The sequence below is a fragment of the Balaenoptera musculus genome, chromosome 2 (assembly GCF_009873245.2).
Source record: "Balaenoptera musculus isolate JJ_BM4_2016_0621 chromosome 2, mBalMus1.pri.v3, whole genome shotgun sequence".
Classification (NCBI taxonomy): domain Eukaryota; kingdom Metazoa; phylum Chordata; class Mammalia; order Artiodactyla; family Balaenopteridae; genus Balaenoptera; species Balaenoptera musculus.
In genome coordinates, this window is record NC_045786.1 from 62,032,298 (window position 1) to 62,049,870 (window position 17,573).

General features: G+C 43.6%; 1 protein-coding gene across 7 annotated transcripts in view; it reads left to right on the forward strand.

Annotated features, from left to right (window-relative positions):
• ADPGK (ADP dependent glucokinase) overlaps window positions 1–17,573 on the forward strand; it is a 37,353-nt gene that overhangs the window by 18,675 nt on the left and 1,105 nt on the right. For 3 of the 7 annotated variants that reach the window (XM_036845204.1, XM_036845202.1, XM_036845209.1), the window contains 4 exons: window positions 458–578; window positions 5,015–5,211; window positions 5,834–5,932; window positions 8,571–10,165. In XM_036845204.1, coding sequence (XP_036701099.1) covers window positions 458–578; window positions 5,015–5,211; window positions 5,834–5,932; window positions 8,571–9,122 — 969 coding nt within the window. In that variant the 3' untranslated portion in view covers window positions 9,123–10,165. Of the gene's footprint in view, window positions 1–457; window positions 579–5,014; window positions 5,212–5,833; window positions 5,933–8,570; window positions 10,166–11,006; window positions 11,121–17,573 lie in introns of those variants that run through there. The other 4 variants (XM_036845205.1, XM_036845203.1, XM_036845206.1 and 1 more) reach the window with 4 other exon arrangements.

Genomic DNA, 17,573 nt, shown 5'->3' on the forward strand with positions numbered 1-17,573 from the left:
AGATCTCTCTCTCTCTTTTCCTTTTCTTATAAGGCCACCAATCCTACTGAATTAGGAACCCACCCATATGACCTCATTTACCTCCTGAAAACCCTATCCAGATATCATCACATTGGCAATTAGACTTCGACATGGGAACTTGGGGTGGGGATGGGGAGGCCAGACACATTCAGTCCCTAATAGGGTGCATGGGATTCAGCAGCAGCATAGGTACCTGTGTAACATGTGTGACATGGGTCTTTTGTCAGCCTCTCATTTCTGGGTACGTTGTGTCTATAGCCCCCAGGCCCTGGTAGTAGCTCTTCTAGTCTGTACCTCCAAACCAAAAGCTTTCAAAATTGGATTTGGAATCCAGTGTTTTGTTGAAATGCATAGAATTTCTGGATGTACCTTACTGAACAGATTCCATGGGACAAGGGACAGATCTCCTGATAGACTTCGTATTGCTTGTCTCCAGGTTCTTCTTTGTGGTCCGGTTGGTCCAAAGCTGCATGAACTTCTTGATGACAATGTATTTGTTCCACCAGAGTCACTGCAGGAAGTGGATGAGTTCCACCTCATTTTAGAGTATCAGGCAGGTAAGAGGAAATGAGTAAGTAATGGTGTAAACCTGGTCAGAGGGCTGTGTGTTGTCAGATGGGGGCATCACTGTGCTAGACATTTATCTTTGTAAATTGGCAGGATCCTGTTCTTGCCTTACCAAAAGCTTCCTGGCCCCTGGTTCTACTGAGTTGATACTGACCATTGTCTCAAGGGAGAGTGATATAGAGTATTACAGCACTGAAGAAAATTCCCAGGTCTGCAAATGTAATTGATCTGAACCCAAGAGATATCAGGCTGTAGGAAAGCAAGCATCTTGAATAAAAATGAAAATGTGTTAAACACATATATATAAAGTTTTTCTTTATTACTAAGAAGAGAGAAGGGCAGGTAACATCGGCTGAGCTCTGTGCTGGGTTCTGCCCTAGCGCTTTCTGGTCAGCTGTTCCAAGCTGCTTAGGGTTAATACCAGGCCTCTGGCAAACTTCCTGTGAAGCATTTTATTTTCCCTTGGGTGCGTAAGTGGAAGTGTTTTGTATATAACAACACATATTATTTCCCATTACATAATGTTCCAATGTTTATAACTCCAAATCCACCCCATCCCACCCTACCCACCCCCAGTAGATTTTGTGTGTTATACAGACTACAGATCTGATTTCTGAGAGAATCCTAAATACCTGAACGTATTCTAATTTTGTTTATTTGATTCCGTGTATTTTCCCTGCTCAAAACTCAGACTCTTGAATTTCTGATTCAACACATTATTAATTCACATTAAAGATTCAAGCATCTAAACAGACTAATTGGTACCTTAAAGCAGTACTTGCTTAATATGCATCAGTGAACTGCTTCCAAGTCAGACGATTAAGAGAACCTCACCTACTAGAGTAATTGACTTTAATATAAGACACAAAATATAGTGTATCTTAAAAATTATGCCTTCCGCCAAGTACAAAAAAAAAAGAATTGTTTCTTGTTTCTGGTTCTCTTTTGGGTGCTTACTAGAATGAGGGAGTTAGGAAGGGCAGGGTCAGAATATTAGAGACAAGATGTTGGAGTGAGCAGTTCCCATTTGCACAGTTTTTGAGTTTCTCTCAGTGGGAAATCAGAATGATGGCTCTTACTGCCTGAAGGTAGTGGTATGGAGCGAGCTGCTCAAATGAAAGGCGTGAGCAAGTCTGTTGACTGGAAGGATCTAGAAGAGCTGAAGGTATGCCTTTGAGGCGCTGCTGCCGCTGCCAGTTCCAGATTCGTCTCATGTCCGCTCTGCTGGCGCTCACATCATGAACTTGGGACCTTTCTGGTCCCTGTGCCTGTCATTTTCCCTGGTGACTACAGAGTAGAGAGACTAGTTTCTTCACCAAGACTTTGCTGTTGTATTTGACAGCTGTGCCTTGTATGTGGTTCAGAAGACAGCACAGCTTATCTTGAAAGGAGGTTGTCTCCATCCTTGGGTTTACAAGCTTCCCATTTCAGTTTTTCTTTTCAATGCCTTATTTCTTAGTACAAAGCAGTGGCCTTCCATTCAACTTTAGGTAAAGTTACATTTTCATCGGCCCATGGAGGAAACCTAGTCTAGCAGCCCTCAGGTCAGCTCTCTTAACAGAAATCCATCCGCTGCTTCTCTCTAACCTAAATGAATAAATTCCCAGAGGGGATTTGTCAACTTTTTTTTCCTTCTCTCCTACCAGACCTTTCCAGAGAAGCTTATTTTCAGGCTTTGGGCTGGGGATCCAGTGAGTCATTGCATAGGTTTTGCTGACTTACTGACTGAAGGGCAAGATCATAAATTGAGAGAAGGGATCACTTAAGGGAATAAATTCAAAGCTTAGTGAGAAAAGAGGGGCGTTGAATATTATTACGGGCTCACCCTGTCTACGTTTCAGTCATTTTGCTTTTCGGGCCGCTCCATCAGTCAGTCCTGCGTCCTGTGGAAACCGCCAACGAACAGCTCTCACATCCCTCCTTGTCTTTGCCTTGCGGAAGCCTGTTTATTTTTGCCTCTCTCACTTTTTCCCTGAGGAAATTATTTTGTTTTGAATGCCATGTGGCTCTTCTCTCCTAGGTTGAGTTAGATAGTGCTTCTTTGCAGTTTCACTCTGAGTGGCAGTTCCAGGTCTCTCCTCGTGGAGAACACTCATGTTGTGTGTTTTTCCCATTGTACAGCGTCTTGTTAGTTGGGGAAGTGTCCGTTTAGAATTCATACCCGCATCTTTTGTGTCATGGACATTGGAGTCATCGTTCTGTTCTCTTCCTCGTGCGTTCTTTTGCTGATTCGGTCACGTGGCTATATGCTGCGTGTGGTGTGAAGCAGTAGAAATATGATGATAGAAGAAGACACAGGCCCTACCCTCAGTCCACATTTCCCTACAGAAGGTGGAGTCTTGAATAAATGATTGCACAGTTACGTGCCAAGCCCTATAGTAAGGCCCACTGGTGGCCCAGGGAAGGAGGTACTGTAATCGAGTCTGCTTGGAGGTGGCAGAGTTCGGAAAGGCTTCCTAGGGGAGGCCGTCCCTGCGTTGGGTCTTCAGAGATGAAGCAGAGTTGGAATGCTGCTGTCAGCTCTGTGGATCACCATTGGGTATTTTGTTTGGACAAATAATAAAGCATGGGCCAGGAGTTAAGAAAGGAACATGGTGTTTTAACAAGTATAACCATTGCATCAGGTTTTAGGAAATAGGTGATGTTTTCTTTCCTGTTATACAAATGACCCACGTATGAAGTGTTTTTCAGAGGAATGGATTCGGTAAAGGTGAACTAACTCAGAGCAAAGGAAGGATGGGTTTTCCCCGCCTTGACACCCGCTCTAGAGTCAGCCCCGCCCCTCCCCCCACGCGCACTCTGCAGGGAGGCGGGGCTGCTGTTGGCAGAGGCCCAGCGGAGGAAGCAGGAAGCAGGGCGCTGACCGGGGGCACATCAGCCGGCAGCGTGAGGAGACCCTCTGCTGGGGTGGCTGCCGTGGGGAAAAATTTTCTGAAGGAATAACCAGTAAATGATAAAACCAACGGAAGACTAGGTTTCAGCATATGGACTTTGATTTTGTAAATGGGACCGGTCCTTTGCGTGGAGGGAGAGCTGTGTAACCCTAGGTCACAAATCCTTGCCCCCCCCAGTCTCGGGCAGCGCGCCAGGCTGGGGGTGACTGCTCCTCCTGGTGCTCGGGGGACATGGCCTCTAAGGCACTGCCTCAGGCTGAGTTTTGAGATTTTCAAGACTTTAAGGAGAGGAATGTGGGATGCGCATGGGATGGCACCGAGTGAGCTTGGGGAGGCCTCTCCACCCCCCACTGCCCCCCTCCCCTAGGACTCGGGCACTAGCGCACTCCCCTCAAGTGCTTGGCAGCTGGGGGCTCTCAGTTGGTAGTTCCCCACCTGACTGCACATCCGGGTCTCCAGGGGTGGGGCCCTGCCACCTGCACATTAAAAACTAGGTTCCACCCGAGATGCGGCCTCCTGGCTGGTGCCAAGGGGCACTCCTGTAGCTGCACACAGACTCCCAGCTCCTCCCCCCGCCCAAGACGCCACCGGGGAGGGTCTGGCCTCCCTCTGCTTGAATCAGATTAGTGAACGCTGAGTGGGCACTCTGTGCAGGGGACTGTGACCAGGCTGTGGGAATCAGGGACGTACGGTGTTGGGTGGGATGGGGCACAAACCTGCGAAAAGTGAAGTAATGACACAGGTTTGAGTACTAGTTAACATAGTAGAAGAGAGGACTCAAAGCAAAGTGATGAATCACCAAACCATGTAAAGGAAAATCTCTGTGGACCCTCAAAGCAGCGAGAGTGCACCTCAGGCTGGAGCGGTTGGCAACCCTTTCGGGAGGTAGTAACACTTGAACTTAGTCTTTTATTCATTATTCATTATTCCAACTGTTATTCCCAAGCAGCTCGCTCACGGGAGGCTAGAGTAGCCAGATACTCTTAGCTTCCGGATCAAGTGCCCAGGAACCACCAGTGGGCGGCAGGGAGGAGGAGGTACAGTCATTCCAGCCTCCTTAGGTCCCAGCTGAATGACAGGTGCTGGGGCGTTATTGTGAGGTGGAAGGTGCTTTGGGAAAGGCAGCATGTCCTACGTTCGGGGACCCGCATGGTGCCCACTGTGCACCGGTGTTTGGAAGTTGTGCTCTGCGACTGGGGGGGACACAGGCGCCCTGTGTTTGGACAGGAGAGCTTCCCTGGGACTCAAGGGGAGCTACTTGCCAGCTCCTTGACAAAGGCACACAGCACCCGTGCTGTGTTTCTGTGTTTTTGTGGGGCTGGGGTTGGGGTTTTGGGTTTGTTTCTTTCTGACCACCATCCTCCTGGCTGCGGCACCATGCTTCCCTTAGGCCATGGCAGCCAGAGTCCCCTCAGCCAGAGGCCAGCCTGCCCAGAGCCAAGGCTCTAGTGAGGCCCCCGCCAGCCCCCGCACAGCTAGGAGACTTAAAGCCTCTTCCTTTTCTTCCCATTGTGTTGACTGGGCTTTTCTAGGGGAGGAGTGGGGCCAGTTAAAAGCTCCCCATGCCAACCGATTCATCTTCTCCCACGACCTCTCCAACGGGGCCATGAATATGCTGGAGGTGTTTGTGTCTAGCCTGGAGGAGTTTCAGCCAGACCTGGTGGTCCTCTCTGGATTGCACATGATGGAGGGACAAAGCAAGGAGTTCCAGAGGAAGAGACTCTTGGAGGTAATAGCACTGTTACGGAATTTCACAGATTGCAGCTAGTGTTTTCCTTCAGATCCCTGCCTCCCTTGGCCTCTGCAGCTTGCGCTGCCTTGCCCTGGGTCCTGGCCTCCCGGGACGTGTCGTGGCAGCCGAGAAGCCTGCCTCCCGCTCCAGCGAGGCTCCTCATGGGGTCCTCTCAGGCACGGGCAGCATCTTGCGTAGGACAGATCAGAACATCGTCTTGCCTGAGCCTCTGCTTCCCGTGCTAAACTGAACGTGGCTGCAAACTGCAGTGTTTGTAGTTTGTGTCCTTTATGTTTTCTGTATCATCTCATTCACATCAGCTGTGCTGCAGATTCACACCGCAGTTGAAGCTGACTGCTCGGTTTAGGTCCCCAGGAAGAGGCTGGCTGCGTGAACGTGCAGGGGCAGTTCCTTGTGCGCTCTGAGTCCTTAACCCCAGTGCTTCTCTGCAGAGCCTGGTTTTCCCTGGTGGGAAAAGCCTCCCTTGTCCACAGTGTCTGTGGCCGCCCACGTGGCCGGGAGCTTTCATGAGGATGCACTGCCTCTCGGGACCTGTTCCTTCCCTCTTGCCTGACTTCCTTCTGTTTCTGATGGCAGTGCTCTCCTCTTGTCTCTGCAGGTCATGACCTCCATTTCTGACATCCCCACGGGTATTCCAGTTCACCTGGAGCTGGCCAGCATGACCAACAGGGAGCTCATGAGCAGCATTGTGCATCAGGTAACCCACGGGCAGCACGCGGGGGTCACTGAGGTGTGGGTGTTGTCTCACTCAGACCTGGGTCCATGAGATCCAAGTCCAGGAGCCAGGACTGTGCTGGAACAGGATCTCCTACTAGATTAGGAATATGGCGGTGTTACTGATGGGTTCTTGGGGCGTGTTTCTCCTTCTGGAATGGGGAAGTTGGAAGTGAATGCCTTTTGCAGCAGAACTCAAAGGAGAAAACTGAAAGCCCAACTTGGGTGCTTTCAGTTGAACTTCAAGAAGTTCAGAGAAAGGAAGTTTGGGGGGATGCTTCACTCCCTCACCATCAGGCCCTGAGGTGTTCAGCCTTTGGACAGTAGCAATGATCAGATAAATCCAAGAGTGTGACGCTTAAGAGCACAGACTTTGGAAACCAGGGTTGGAATGCCAGCTTTGCCGCTCGCTAGCTTTGTGAACTTAGGCAGGTTAGTTAACCTTTCATTTTATTGTTATTTAACCTCTTTAATGGGTAATATATTCATGTGATTCAAAACTCAAAGAATATTAAAAGATATACAGTGAAGTCTCGCTTCCTCCTGCCCCCTGTATCCACTGTTAGTAACCTCTTTACTAGTTTCACCTGATCCCTCCAGAGTTATTGTGTACATATATAAGCAAATATGGGAATATAGCCTTATTTTTTCATCCCTTTTTACCTCCAAAGATAGCATAGCATACTGCATACACTGTTGTACACTTTGCTTTTTTTCACTGGATGCGTTTTGGAGATCTCCTCTTTGTCATCACGTGGTTAGAAGAAGCGTGTGGTGCATCCCGTGTCTTTAACTCCAACCAAAGCTGGGCATTTGGCTCTCTGCCCTTTGCTGTACCATACAGCGCTGCAGCAAGTAACTTTGTACATGAGTTTATTTTGCCCATGAGCAGGTACATGAGTATGATAAGTTCTCAGAAGTAGAATTGCTAGATTGGGGCACAAAAAGCATTTGTAAGTTTGATATTGCAGTATTCTCATCCATGAGCACTGTACCAGTTTACTTTCACTAGAATTCTCTACAAGTGCTTGTTTCCTCATATCCTTGCCACTGGAATGTGATTAAAAACATGCTTTCTTGCCAATCTGACAGGTAAAAAGTGGTATTTCAGAATAATTTTTTTTAATAGACTACTTTTTAGGGCAGTTTTAGGCTCACAGCACAGGTGAGCAGAATGTAGAGCCCCATGTAGCCCCTGCCCTCCACACCCAGAGCCTCCCCCATCAACATCCCCTGCCCCAGAGTGGGGCGTTTGCAACAGTCAGTGAGCCTACATTCACATGTCATCATCACGCAGAGTCCATCGTTTACATTAGGGTTCACTCCTGGTGTTTTTCAGTATCTTTTTTTTTTTACTTTTTGGCCACAACTTGCAGCATGTGGGGTCTTAGTTCCCTGACCAGGGATCGAACCCGCACCCCCTGCAGTGGAAACGCGGAGTCTTAACTGCTGGACTGCCAGGGAAGTCCCATTCGGTATAATTTTTATTCTCGTATTTCTCTTTTTGAGGTTATTTTTTCACTTCTTTAAAAAGCCATTTTTATTTCATTTTCTGTGTAACTGTCTACTTAACCTTTCTAAGCCTCGGTACCCTTATCTGTAAGATGGAGGCAATACCTCCTTCCCTCAGAGCGTTACAGTAAGAAGTGAATGAAATAGAGCCAGTAGCTCAATGTCTAACACAGAACATGCAGTAAACGGAAGTGGTGTTACGTTAGCAAAGGGACAGGCCCTTGATTTTATTTATTTTTTTTTTTTTGCCACACCACGCAGCTTGCGGGATCTTAATTCCCAGACCAGGGATTGAACCCACGCCCTCGGCAGTGAAAGCGTGGGGTCCTAAACACTGGACCGCCAGGGAATTCCCAGGCCCTTGATTTTTTTAAAAATATATGCACGTGCACACACACCCCTACATACCCACAGGGCTCATCTCTCTTGCACAAACATTCACCATATGCAGGTCCCTGGCTCTAAGGAAGGAAGTGCTAAGTAAGAAAGATAGTAAGGTGGACATAGTGGTACCCCTCAAGATAGAAAACCATGGCTCTTGTTTGGTGCCCTTTCACACACAGTGTTATTACTAAATTCAGTCTTCCTAACCCACACCTGCCTAGAAAGCTTAGATCAGACGTGAAGCCACTCTCCTTGCTTCTTGGTGTTGTGTGCGAGGAACCCTTACAACCCTGCCTGTGGGCTTCTCCACTGTACTGGTGTGACACCTGCTGACATTCAGGAACCGAGAGTCAGGCTCCGTCAGTGGTGAGAGCCTCTGCTGTGTGTGCAGAGGCAAAAACTGGGCACCGTGGAAAGCAATACAGAGTGTACACCTCTACCTTTGTCTCCCAGCATATAAACAGAAGACTGGCTCTAATACAGAGTTACTGCAACTTTCCAGTTTACCGCAAGTGATGATGAGTGTGGAGATAGAGGTGTAATAGCCAAAACAGGGACCTTGATCTGTCACTTCCCCCCGCAGACTTCAGGGGCAGGGAGTCTTGTGGTAAAGAAGAAAGATGCCGGCCCTACCTGCCTTCCCTGACATTAGTCGTTGGCTGTGTCCTAGGATACTTAGGAGCTAGATGTCCATCAGAAAAAGACCCGCATTTTGTTTTTGTTAGCAGGTCTTTTCTGCTGTGACTTCCCTTGGGCTGAATGAACAGGAGCTGTTATTTCTCAGCCAGTCGGCATCTGGACCTCACTCTTCCCTCTCTTCCTGGACCGGTGTTCCTGATGTGGGCGTGGTCAGCGACATCCTCTTTTGGATCTTGAAGGAACATGGGAAGAGTGAAAGCAGAGCCTCAGACCTCACCAGGATCCACTTCCACACGCTGGCCTACCACATCCTGGCAACTGTGGATGGACACTGGGCCAACCAGCTGGCGGCCGTGGCTGCAGGAGCTCGCGTGGCCGGTACGCAGGCCTGTGCGACAGAAACCATAGACACCCGCCGAGTGTCTCTGAAGGCGCCCCGCGAGTTCATGACCTCCCGTTCGGAGGCCGGCTCCAGGGTCATGTTAAACCCAAACGAGCCAGTGGTCAAATGGCACAGGGAGGGAGTGTCCTTCCACTTCACACCAGTGTTGGTGTGTAAAGATCCTGTTCGAACTGTGGGCCTCGGAGATGCCATTTCAGCCGAAGGACTCTTTTATTCAGAAGTACACCCTCACTAGTAGGAAGATTGTTGTGGGTCATTTTTCTGAAGGAGGAAAACTAGCCAACCTAAGAATGACAGGAATTAAGTGGTTTGGGAAACAGAATTGAGAGTGTCAAAACCGTTTCTAGATCTAATTGAAAGACAGCCAAAGAAACAACAGCAGATTAAACTGTACCAGATACATTCCAGCCAGTTGACGATTACACAGAAACATTTCAGGTTTTAATCAAAGTTCAGCTATTTACTAACAAGACTGGATTTTTCTTCTTGTTTTTTGTTTTTTGTTTTTTTTATGTTGTGTGTTACAGGGGTAAAAACTTGATTCCCAGATCCCCTCTTCAAGTATTTTAGGCCTGACTTCTTTACCCTCGAGAGCATGTCGGTTTGGAGAAAGCACTCCTCCTTGCCCACCTCGGAAGCGCATGCTCACTCATCCGCTCCCCTGTCTCTGGTGAAGTGCAGCGTGAGTTCTCGCATTCTCTCAGCTCAGCGCCCATGGCAGGATCATGATTTCCATTCAGTGTTCTAATGAAAAAATTTAATGAGCACACCTTCTCAGTCTTCTGCTCTCAAACTTAGGGCAGAGCCACAAGTAAGGACAAAACAGGCCCTCCTGTGCTTCAGAGACACAGCAGAGCCTGGGAGCCTCGTGGTTGCCTTGAGGGAGCCAGTCACTCTGCAGTTCAGGAGCCTGGCTGGCTTGCAGGGTGGCGCTGTGAGCTGAAGGGCTGCGCCTTCCTGCCCTGGCTCCTTAACTGTAGGCTGGCTGGTCAGAGGCTCCTGTGCCTGGGCCCAACCTCATTGCCCAGCTCTGGACGTGCTTTCTGCAGTAGAAGACTGGTCTATGTTCTTTCTGGTCCTTGAAGGCATTTTACAACTGGAATATGCTTCTGGGTGTATAACAGATCATGTGTGTTTTACATTGACACATCACATCCATTAAAGAGTTTGACCTCATAAGAGTCCCAGGATCATGAATAAATGTCATGTTATGTATTTATTTTTTATAAATCAAGGAGACTTCAGCGTGCTTTTAAATATTAAAAATTTACATTTCAGGAATCCTAAGTCTGTTTGTGATTGATTTCATTTCTACCACGACTCTGGAGCCATATAAAATGTAAATCATTTTGTCTTGACTTGTGACTTACATGTTCCTCTGCTCTTGAGGTGTTTGATTATCTTGTCTTCCCCATCACTAGGTTAGGCAGCCCCTCACACTGAGTCTGAGCTGTAGGTCTGTCCTCTGGTTTAAAGTGACAGAAGAGGGACTTCCCTGGCTGTCCAGTGGTTAAGACTCCATGCTTCCAATGCAGGAGGCACGGGTTTGATCCCTGGTCTGGGAACTAAGATCCCACATGCTGTGCGTTGCGGCCAAAAAAATTAAAAAAATAAAGTGACAGAAGATACTAGTATCAAGTAGTCAAACCAGTATGACCCAGCAGTTGGAAAGAGTGTGGTGAGCCTTCTTAGTGTGTTCAAAGAGCAGTATAGACACGTGTCATCTGGTGGCAGGCCAGCTTAGGTCACAGGTAATCATTCACGCTGGGCTCACAGCAGCAGCTTCTGGAATCTCAAAGCTACCTCAAGTTCTCCATTTATGACCTTCCCCCCTGCCTTGCATGAGAAGGAAAGGCTTGATTACTCCTTCAAAGACAACTTAAGCCTAGAGAATTATGCAGCTTGAAATTCAAAGCAAGTAGCTTATTAAAATCTCTGGCTGTTACCTCATCAGTCTGCCTTGAAGCTCAATTAAAAGTAATTAAACCACCTTCTAGTCTATTTTTAGAAAAGCTTAAGTGAGAAGAGATTTCTATTTTCCCAAGAAGAGTTAGAATAACTCATCACTTATGTTCTAAACCTAAGCAGCAGTGCTCTCCATGTGACCTTTTTCTTACAGGCAGCCCCTGTCCTTAGCATATTCTCAACATTTCTCCAGTTTTCACTGGTGATGTCGAGGAAGACGTTCAGGAGACGTGGGCAGCATGTACCTCAGAGCAGTGTTTTTCAAAAGGTGGGTTTTGAACGATTAATCATTACTAAATCAACTTGGTGTTTATAGAAAGTATCAAAGTGCTTCATACATTATGGGGATAATTATTCTAAGTATTGTTTTGTAAAACTTTCTGTATTCCTGAATGTGTGTGTGTAGATATGAATATACATGCACCCCTCTGTGAATGTCCCACCTTGTTGAGAAGTAGGCTAAGCTTTGGAAGTAAGATTAACTGGGCTGTATCACCCAGGACAGACAGGTGGAGCCAGAAGTGAGTTGGAAAGGCAGGAGAAACAAGAGGTGGAGCTTCAGGCCCCTTTGCTTTGAACTATATTTTACAGAGATTTCCATGTATGATTTTATATGAAGAAGAAAAGCTTGAAAATCCCCTGGACTGGAAAGGGTGCCCGGTGAAAAATGATCCTTCCTAAAAATGTTCTAACACTCACTCTTGAATTCCCTTGAAATTGATTTAACACCCAGGGAAAAGCTGCAGCACACAAAACACTGTCAGAAGATAAGAATTCAGCCAAAACTCAGTAATATTTATTGCGCAGATTCAGTTTGCATTTTATTCTCTTACTCTGTCAAGTTTGAGTGGGGCAGAGGTAATTATTCATCATCAGAAGAAATCCAAATTCTGTACAGGGTTTGAGGTGGTGAGTATTGTATGACATTGGACGAGGTACCTTTCCTGAGCCTCATTTTTCCTCATCCCTAAAACAGGGCTAGTAATGGTCCTTACCTTCGTAGGGTTCTTAATTAAAGAGGAATGCGGAGCAAAGTATTAGCACAGTATGTGGCATGTATATAAAAGTTTAATAATTGTCAGTTACTATTACTAAACTGAACAGGCAATTTTCTGGGTCTCTTTAGGACTACTGAAAATCATTGAAAAGCTACCACAATGATAATTTAACATTTTATTTTTTGGTCTTTTTTTAGGTAAAGATTTTCAAACAGTGAAACTACAAATTTTAAGTCCATTTGGTAAGTATTGAGAAATGTATATACCTAATCTAACCCAAGTGCCTATCCAGATACAGAATGTTTCCATCATCTCAGATAGGTCCCTCAGGCCACTTCCAAGTTATCTTCAGCCTCACCCTCAACCCCAGACCCCTGAAGCACCCACTATAATCTTTTTCACCATAAATTAGTTTTGCCTGTTCTGGAACTTCATAGAAATGGAATCATACAGTATTTAGTCCTTTTGTATAAAGCTCTTTTCTTTATTTTTTTGTTTCCTCACTGATTTTTTTTTAAATTTTTGTTGAAATTTACAATGTTGTGTTCGTTTCAGGTATACAGCAGAGTGATACATTCTCTTCCATTATAGGTTATTACAGAATACTGAGTAGAGTTCCCTGTGCTATACAGTAGGTCCTTGTTGATTATCTATTTTATATTTAGTAGTGTGTATATTTTAATCCCAAACTCCTATCTCCCCCCCCCTTCCCCTTTGGTAACCATAAGTTTGTTTTCTATGTCTGTGAGTCTTTCTGTTTTGTAAATAAGTTCATTTGTATCATTTTTTTAGATTCCCCATATAAGCGGTATCATATATTTGTCTTTGTCTGGCTTGCTTCACTTTGTATGATAATCTCTAGGTCCATCCATGTTGCTGCAAATGGCATTATTTCATTCTTTTTAATGGCTGAGTAATATTCCATTGTGTCTATGTACCACATCTTCATTATCCATTTATCTGTCAATGGACATTTAGGTTGCTTCCATATCTTGGCTATTGTAAATCATGCTGCAATGAACACTGAGGTGCATGTACCTTTTTGAATTATGGTTTTCTCTGGATATATGCCCAGGAGTGGGATTGCAGGATCATATGGTAGCTCTACTTTTAGTTTTTTAAGGAACCTCCATACTGTTCTCCATAGTGGCTGTACCAATTTACATTCCCACCAACAGTGTAGGAGGGTTCCTTTTTCTGCACACCCTCTCCAGCGTTTGTTATTTGTAGACTTTTTGATGTTGGCCATTCTGACTGTTGTGAGGTGATACCTCATTGTAGATTTGATTTGAATTTCTCTAATTAGCGATGTTGAGCATCTTTTCACATGCCTTTTGGCCATCTGTATGTCTTGTTTGGAAAAATGTCTTTTTAGATCTTCTGCCCATTTTTTGATTGGGTTGTTTGGGGGTTTTTTTTTTTGATATTGAGCTGTTATGAGCTGTTTGTATATTTTGGAAGTTAACCCCTTGTCAGTTGCATCATTTGCAAATACTTTCTCCCATTCTGTAGGTTGTCTTTTCGTTTTGTTTATGGTTTCCTTTGCTGTGCAGAAGCTTTTAATTAGGTCCCATTTGTTTATTTTTGTTTTTATTTCCATTACTCTAGTAGACAGATCCAAAAAGATATTGCTGCAATTTATGTCAAAGAGTGTTCTGCTTATGTTTTCCTCTAGGAGTTTTATAGTATCCAGTCTTACATTTAGGTCTTTACCCATTTTGAGTTTATTTTTGTTTGTGTTAGATAATGTTCTAATTTCACTCTTTCACATGTAGCTGTCCAGTTTTCCCAGCACCACTTATCGAAGAGACTGTCTTTTCTCCATTGTATATTCTTGCCTCCTTTGTCGTAGATTAATTGACCATAAGTGCATGGGTTTATTTCTGGGCCTTCTATCCTGGTCCATTGATCTATATTTATGTTTTTGTGCCAGTACCACACTGTTTTAATTACTGTAGCTGTAAAAACCCTTTTTGTTCAGCATAATGTTTTTGAGATTATGTTGTTGCATGTAGTTTGTTGCTTTTTGTGGCTAAATAGTATTCCACTGTGAATACAGTGTTTCCGTTTGGGGCTTTTATGAATAATGTTGTTATCGACAAGTCTGTGTGGGCATTTTCCTTCCTCTTGGGTAAAAATACATGGGAGTAGAGTTGCTGGGATGAATGTATATCATGAGATAAGTGACAGACCTTTCTCCAAAGTGGATGGCCCATTTTACACTCCCACCAATGATGCATGACAGTTCTGGTTGCTTCTTGTTCTTGCCAGTATTTAGAGTTGTCAGTGTTTAATTTTAGCCATTTTGATGTGTACATAGTGGTATTTCATTGTGGTTTTATTTTGCATTTCCTTGACGATGGACAAAGAACGTTTTCACATGCTTACTGGCCATTCATATATCTTTGTGAGGTGTCCAAATTTTTTGCCCATTTTTTTTTTCATTTGGTTTGTGTATGTTGTTGTTTGGGTTATTAGTTTTTTTATTATTGAGTTGTAGGAGTTTTTATATTTTCTGGATATAAGTCCTTTGTCAGATGTATTTTGTGAACGTATTCTCCTTGAATATATTCTCAATCTGTAGATTGATTTTCATTTTCTTCATGGCATAATGGGAAGTTCTTGCTCCTGTTTTTTAAAAATTTTTTTAAGACTGGATTTAATAGAATTCACTGGTGAAATCATCTGAGCCAAGAGTTTGCTTAGGGTAGCTTTTGATTTATAGATTCAATTCCTTTGACAGGACCTATGACGCCTTTACATTTCATCTTGTTTCAGTTTGGGTATGTTGCATTTTTCAAAGATTTTGTCTATTGCATCCAAGTTGTTTTATTGTCATAAAATTTTTCATAACATTCCTTTACCTTTTCCATGTCGTATAGGACCTGTAATGCTATCCCCTCTTTCATTCCTGATATTGGTAATTTGTCTCTTTTTTCCCTTCATCAGTTTAGCTAGGGATTTGTCAGTTTTTGTGCGTGTTTTTTCATAGAACTTTTGACTTCTTAGATTTTTCTTTAATATTTTCTGTACTTTGGGTTTATTTTGCTCTTGTTTTAGCTTAAGGTAAAAACCTTTATCAGTGATTTTCTACCTTTCATTTGTTCTAATAGAAGCATTTATAGCTCTAAGTTTCCTTGTAAGCACAGCTCTTAACTGAATCCTACAAATTTTGTTTTCATTATTCAGTTCAAAGTATTTTCTAATTTCTCTTTTGATTTCTTCCTTATTACAAGTATGTGTGTTTAATTTCCAAATATGTAGGTTTTCTAGATATTATTTCTAATACAATTTCATTGTGTATAGAGAACATGTTCTGTAAATTTCAATCTGTTGACTTTTGAGACTTTTTGTTTTAATTTTATTTATTTATTTATTTATGGCTGTGTTGGGTCTTCGTTTCTGTGCGAGGGCTTTCTCTAATTGCGGCAAGTGGGGGCCACTCTTCATCACGGTGCGTGGGCCTCTCACTATTGCAGCCTCTTTTGTTGCGGAACACAGGCTCCAGATGCGCAGGCTCAGTAATTGTGGTTCACGGGCCTAGTTGCTCCGCGGCACGCGGGATCCTCCCAGACCAGGGCTCGAACCCGTGTCCCCTGCATTGGCAGGCCGATTCTCAACCACTGTGCCACCAGGGAAGCCCCTGAGACTTATTTTATGGCCCAGTATTTGGTCTGTCTTGCTAAATGTATTATGTGCACTTGCAAAGAATGTATTTTCTACAGTTACTGCTTGTAGTGTTCTATAAATGTCAACAGAAATTGACAAGCTGGCCCATATGTCCTTTTACACTTTTTGTCTAATTAATTCAGTTGCTGAAAGAAAAAGTGCTAACATATCCAACTATGATCGTGGATTTAATTCTATCAATTTTTACTTGATGTACTGTGAAGTAATGTTAGTTGCATACATATTTATGATTTTCTACTGAATTGACTGTTTATTATGAAATGCCCCCCTTTATTTCTGGGAACACCCCTTGTTTTGAAGTCTCCTTTATCTAACATTAATATAGTACTAGGCTTTTTTTATCCTTTCTGTGCTTTTTAACTGAAATGTTTAGTCCACTTACATTTTTAAGTCTAATTACATTTTAATGTAATTATTGACATGACTGGATTTACATTTAACATTTTGCTATTTATTTTTCTCCTCATTCCTTCTGTTTTTTGCCCCCCTCTCTACTGTCTTTTTATTGGGTTGGCCAAAAAGTTCCTTTGGTTTTTAAGTAAAAAGATGCATTTTTCATTTTCACCAAGAACTTTATTGAACAACGTAGTCACCGTTTTCTTCCACTGCCTTCTGCCGTTTTTCAGGCAAGTTCATAATTCCATCTTCCCAAAACTTTTTATCTTTTTGAGTAAAGAACTGTTCCAGGTACCTTTTACAGTCTTCCAGGGAATTGGAATTTCTTCCATTAAGAGAATTTTGTAAAGACCAAAGTAAATGGAAATCCGAAGGTGCAATGTCTGGTGAACACGGTGGATGAATCAGAACTTCCCAGCCAAGCTGTAACAGTTTTTGCCTGGTCATCAAAGAAACATGCGGTCTTGCGTTATCCTGATGGAAGATTGTGCATTTTCTGTTCACTAATTCTGGACGCTTTTCGTTGAGTGCTGCTTTCAGTTGGTCTAATTGGGAGCAGTACTTGGGATTAATCACTTGGTTTTTCCGGAAGGAGCTCGTAATAGAGGACTCCCTTCCAATCCCACCATATACACAACATCACCTTCTTTGGATGAAGACCAGCCTTCGGTGTGGTTGGTGGTGGTTCATTTCGCTTGCCTCACGATCTCTTCCATTCCGCATTGTACAATATCCACTTTTCATCATCGCCTTGTCACGACTTGTTTTAAAAGCGGAACGTTTTCATTATGTTTACGTAGAGAATTGCATGCAGAAATACGGTCAAGGTTTTTTCTGCTTAATTTACGTGGAACCCAAACATCAAAGCAATGAACATAACCAAGCTGGTGCAAATGATTTTCAGTGCTTGATTTGGATATTTTGAGTATGTCAGCTATCTCCTGCACGGTATAATGTTGATTGTTCTCAGTGAATGTCTCAATTTGATCGCTATCAATCAACTTCAACTGGTCTACCCGACCATGGAGCATCCTCCAGCAAGAAATCTCCAGCACGAAACTTTGCAAACCACTTTTGACACGTTTGATCAGTCACAGCACCTTCTCCATACTCTGCACAAACCTTTTGTGTTCCAGTTGCGTTTTTACCTTTCTCGAAATAACAAGCATAATATGCCAAAAATGCTTTTTTTCTTCCATCTTCTACATTAAAATGGCTACACAGAAAATTCAATTTTGATGATAAAAGTTTTTTTTACTTGCGCACTGATATGACAGCTGTCACAATACAATCTAACAAAATTGTTTTGAATGAAGTTAAAGACAACTAAGGGCTACTAGAGCCATCTTACAGGAAAAAAAAAAACTTTTTGGCCAACCCAACAGCTATGCTTCTTTGCATCTTTTTAATGGTTACTCTAGGGATTAGAATATGCAGCCTTAACTTTTCACAAACTATTTAGGATTAGTTTTTTACCATATCATGTGAAATATAAAAACCTTTCAACCATAAGTTTCCATATACCCCCTTGTCCTTTAGTTATACATATTAAACCTCACATATAATGTTATAATTTTTACTTGGAACAGTTATGTGTATTTTTTTTTAATTAAACCAAGATATTTTACATTTACCCA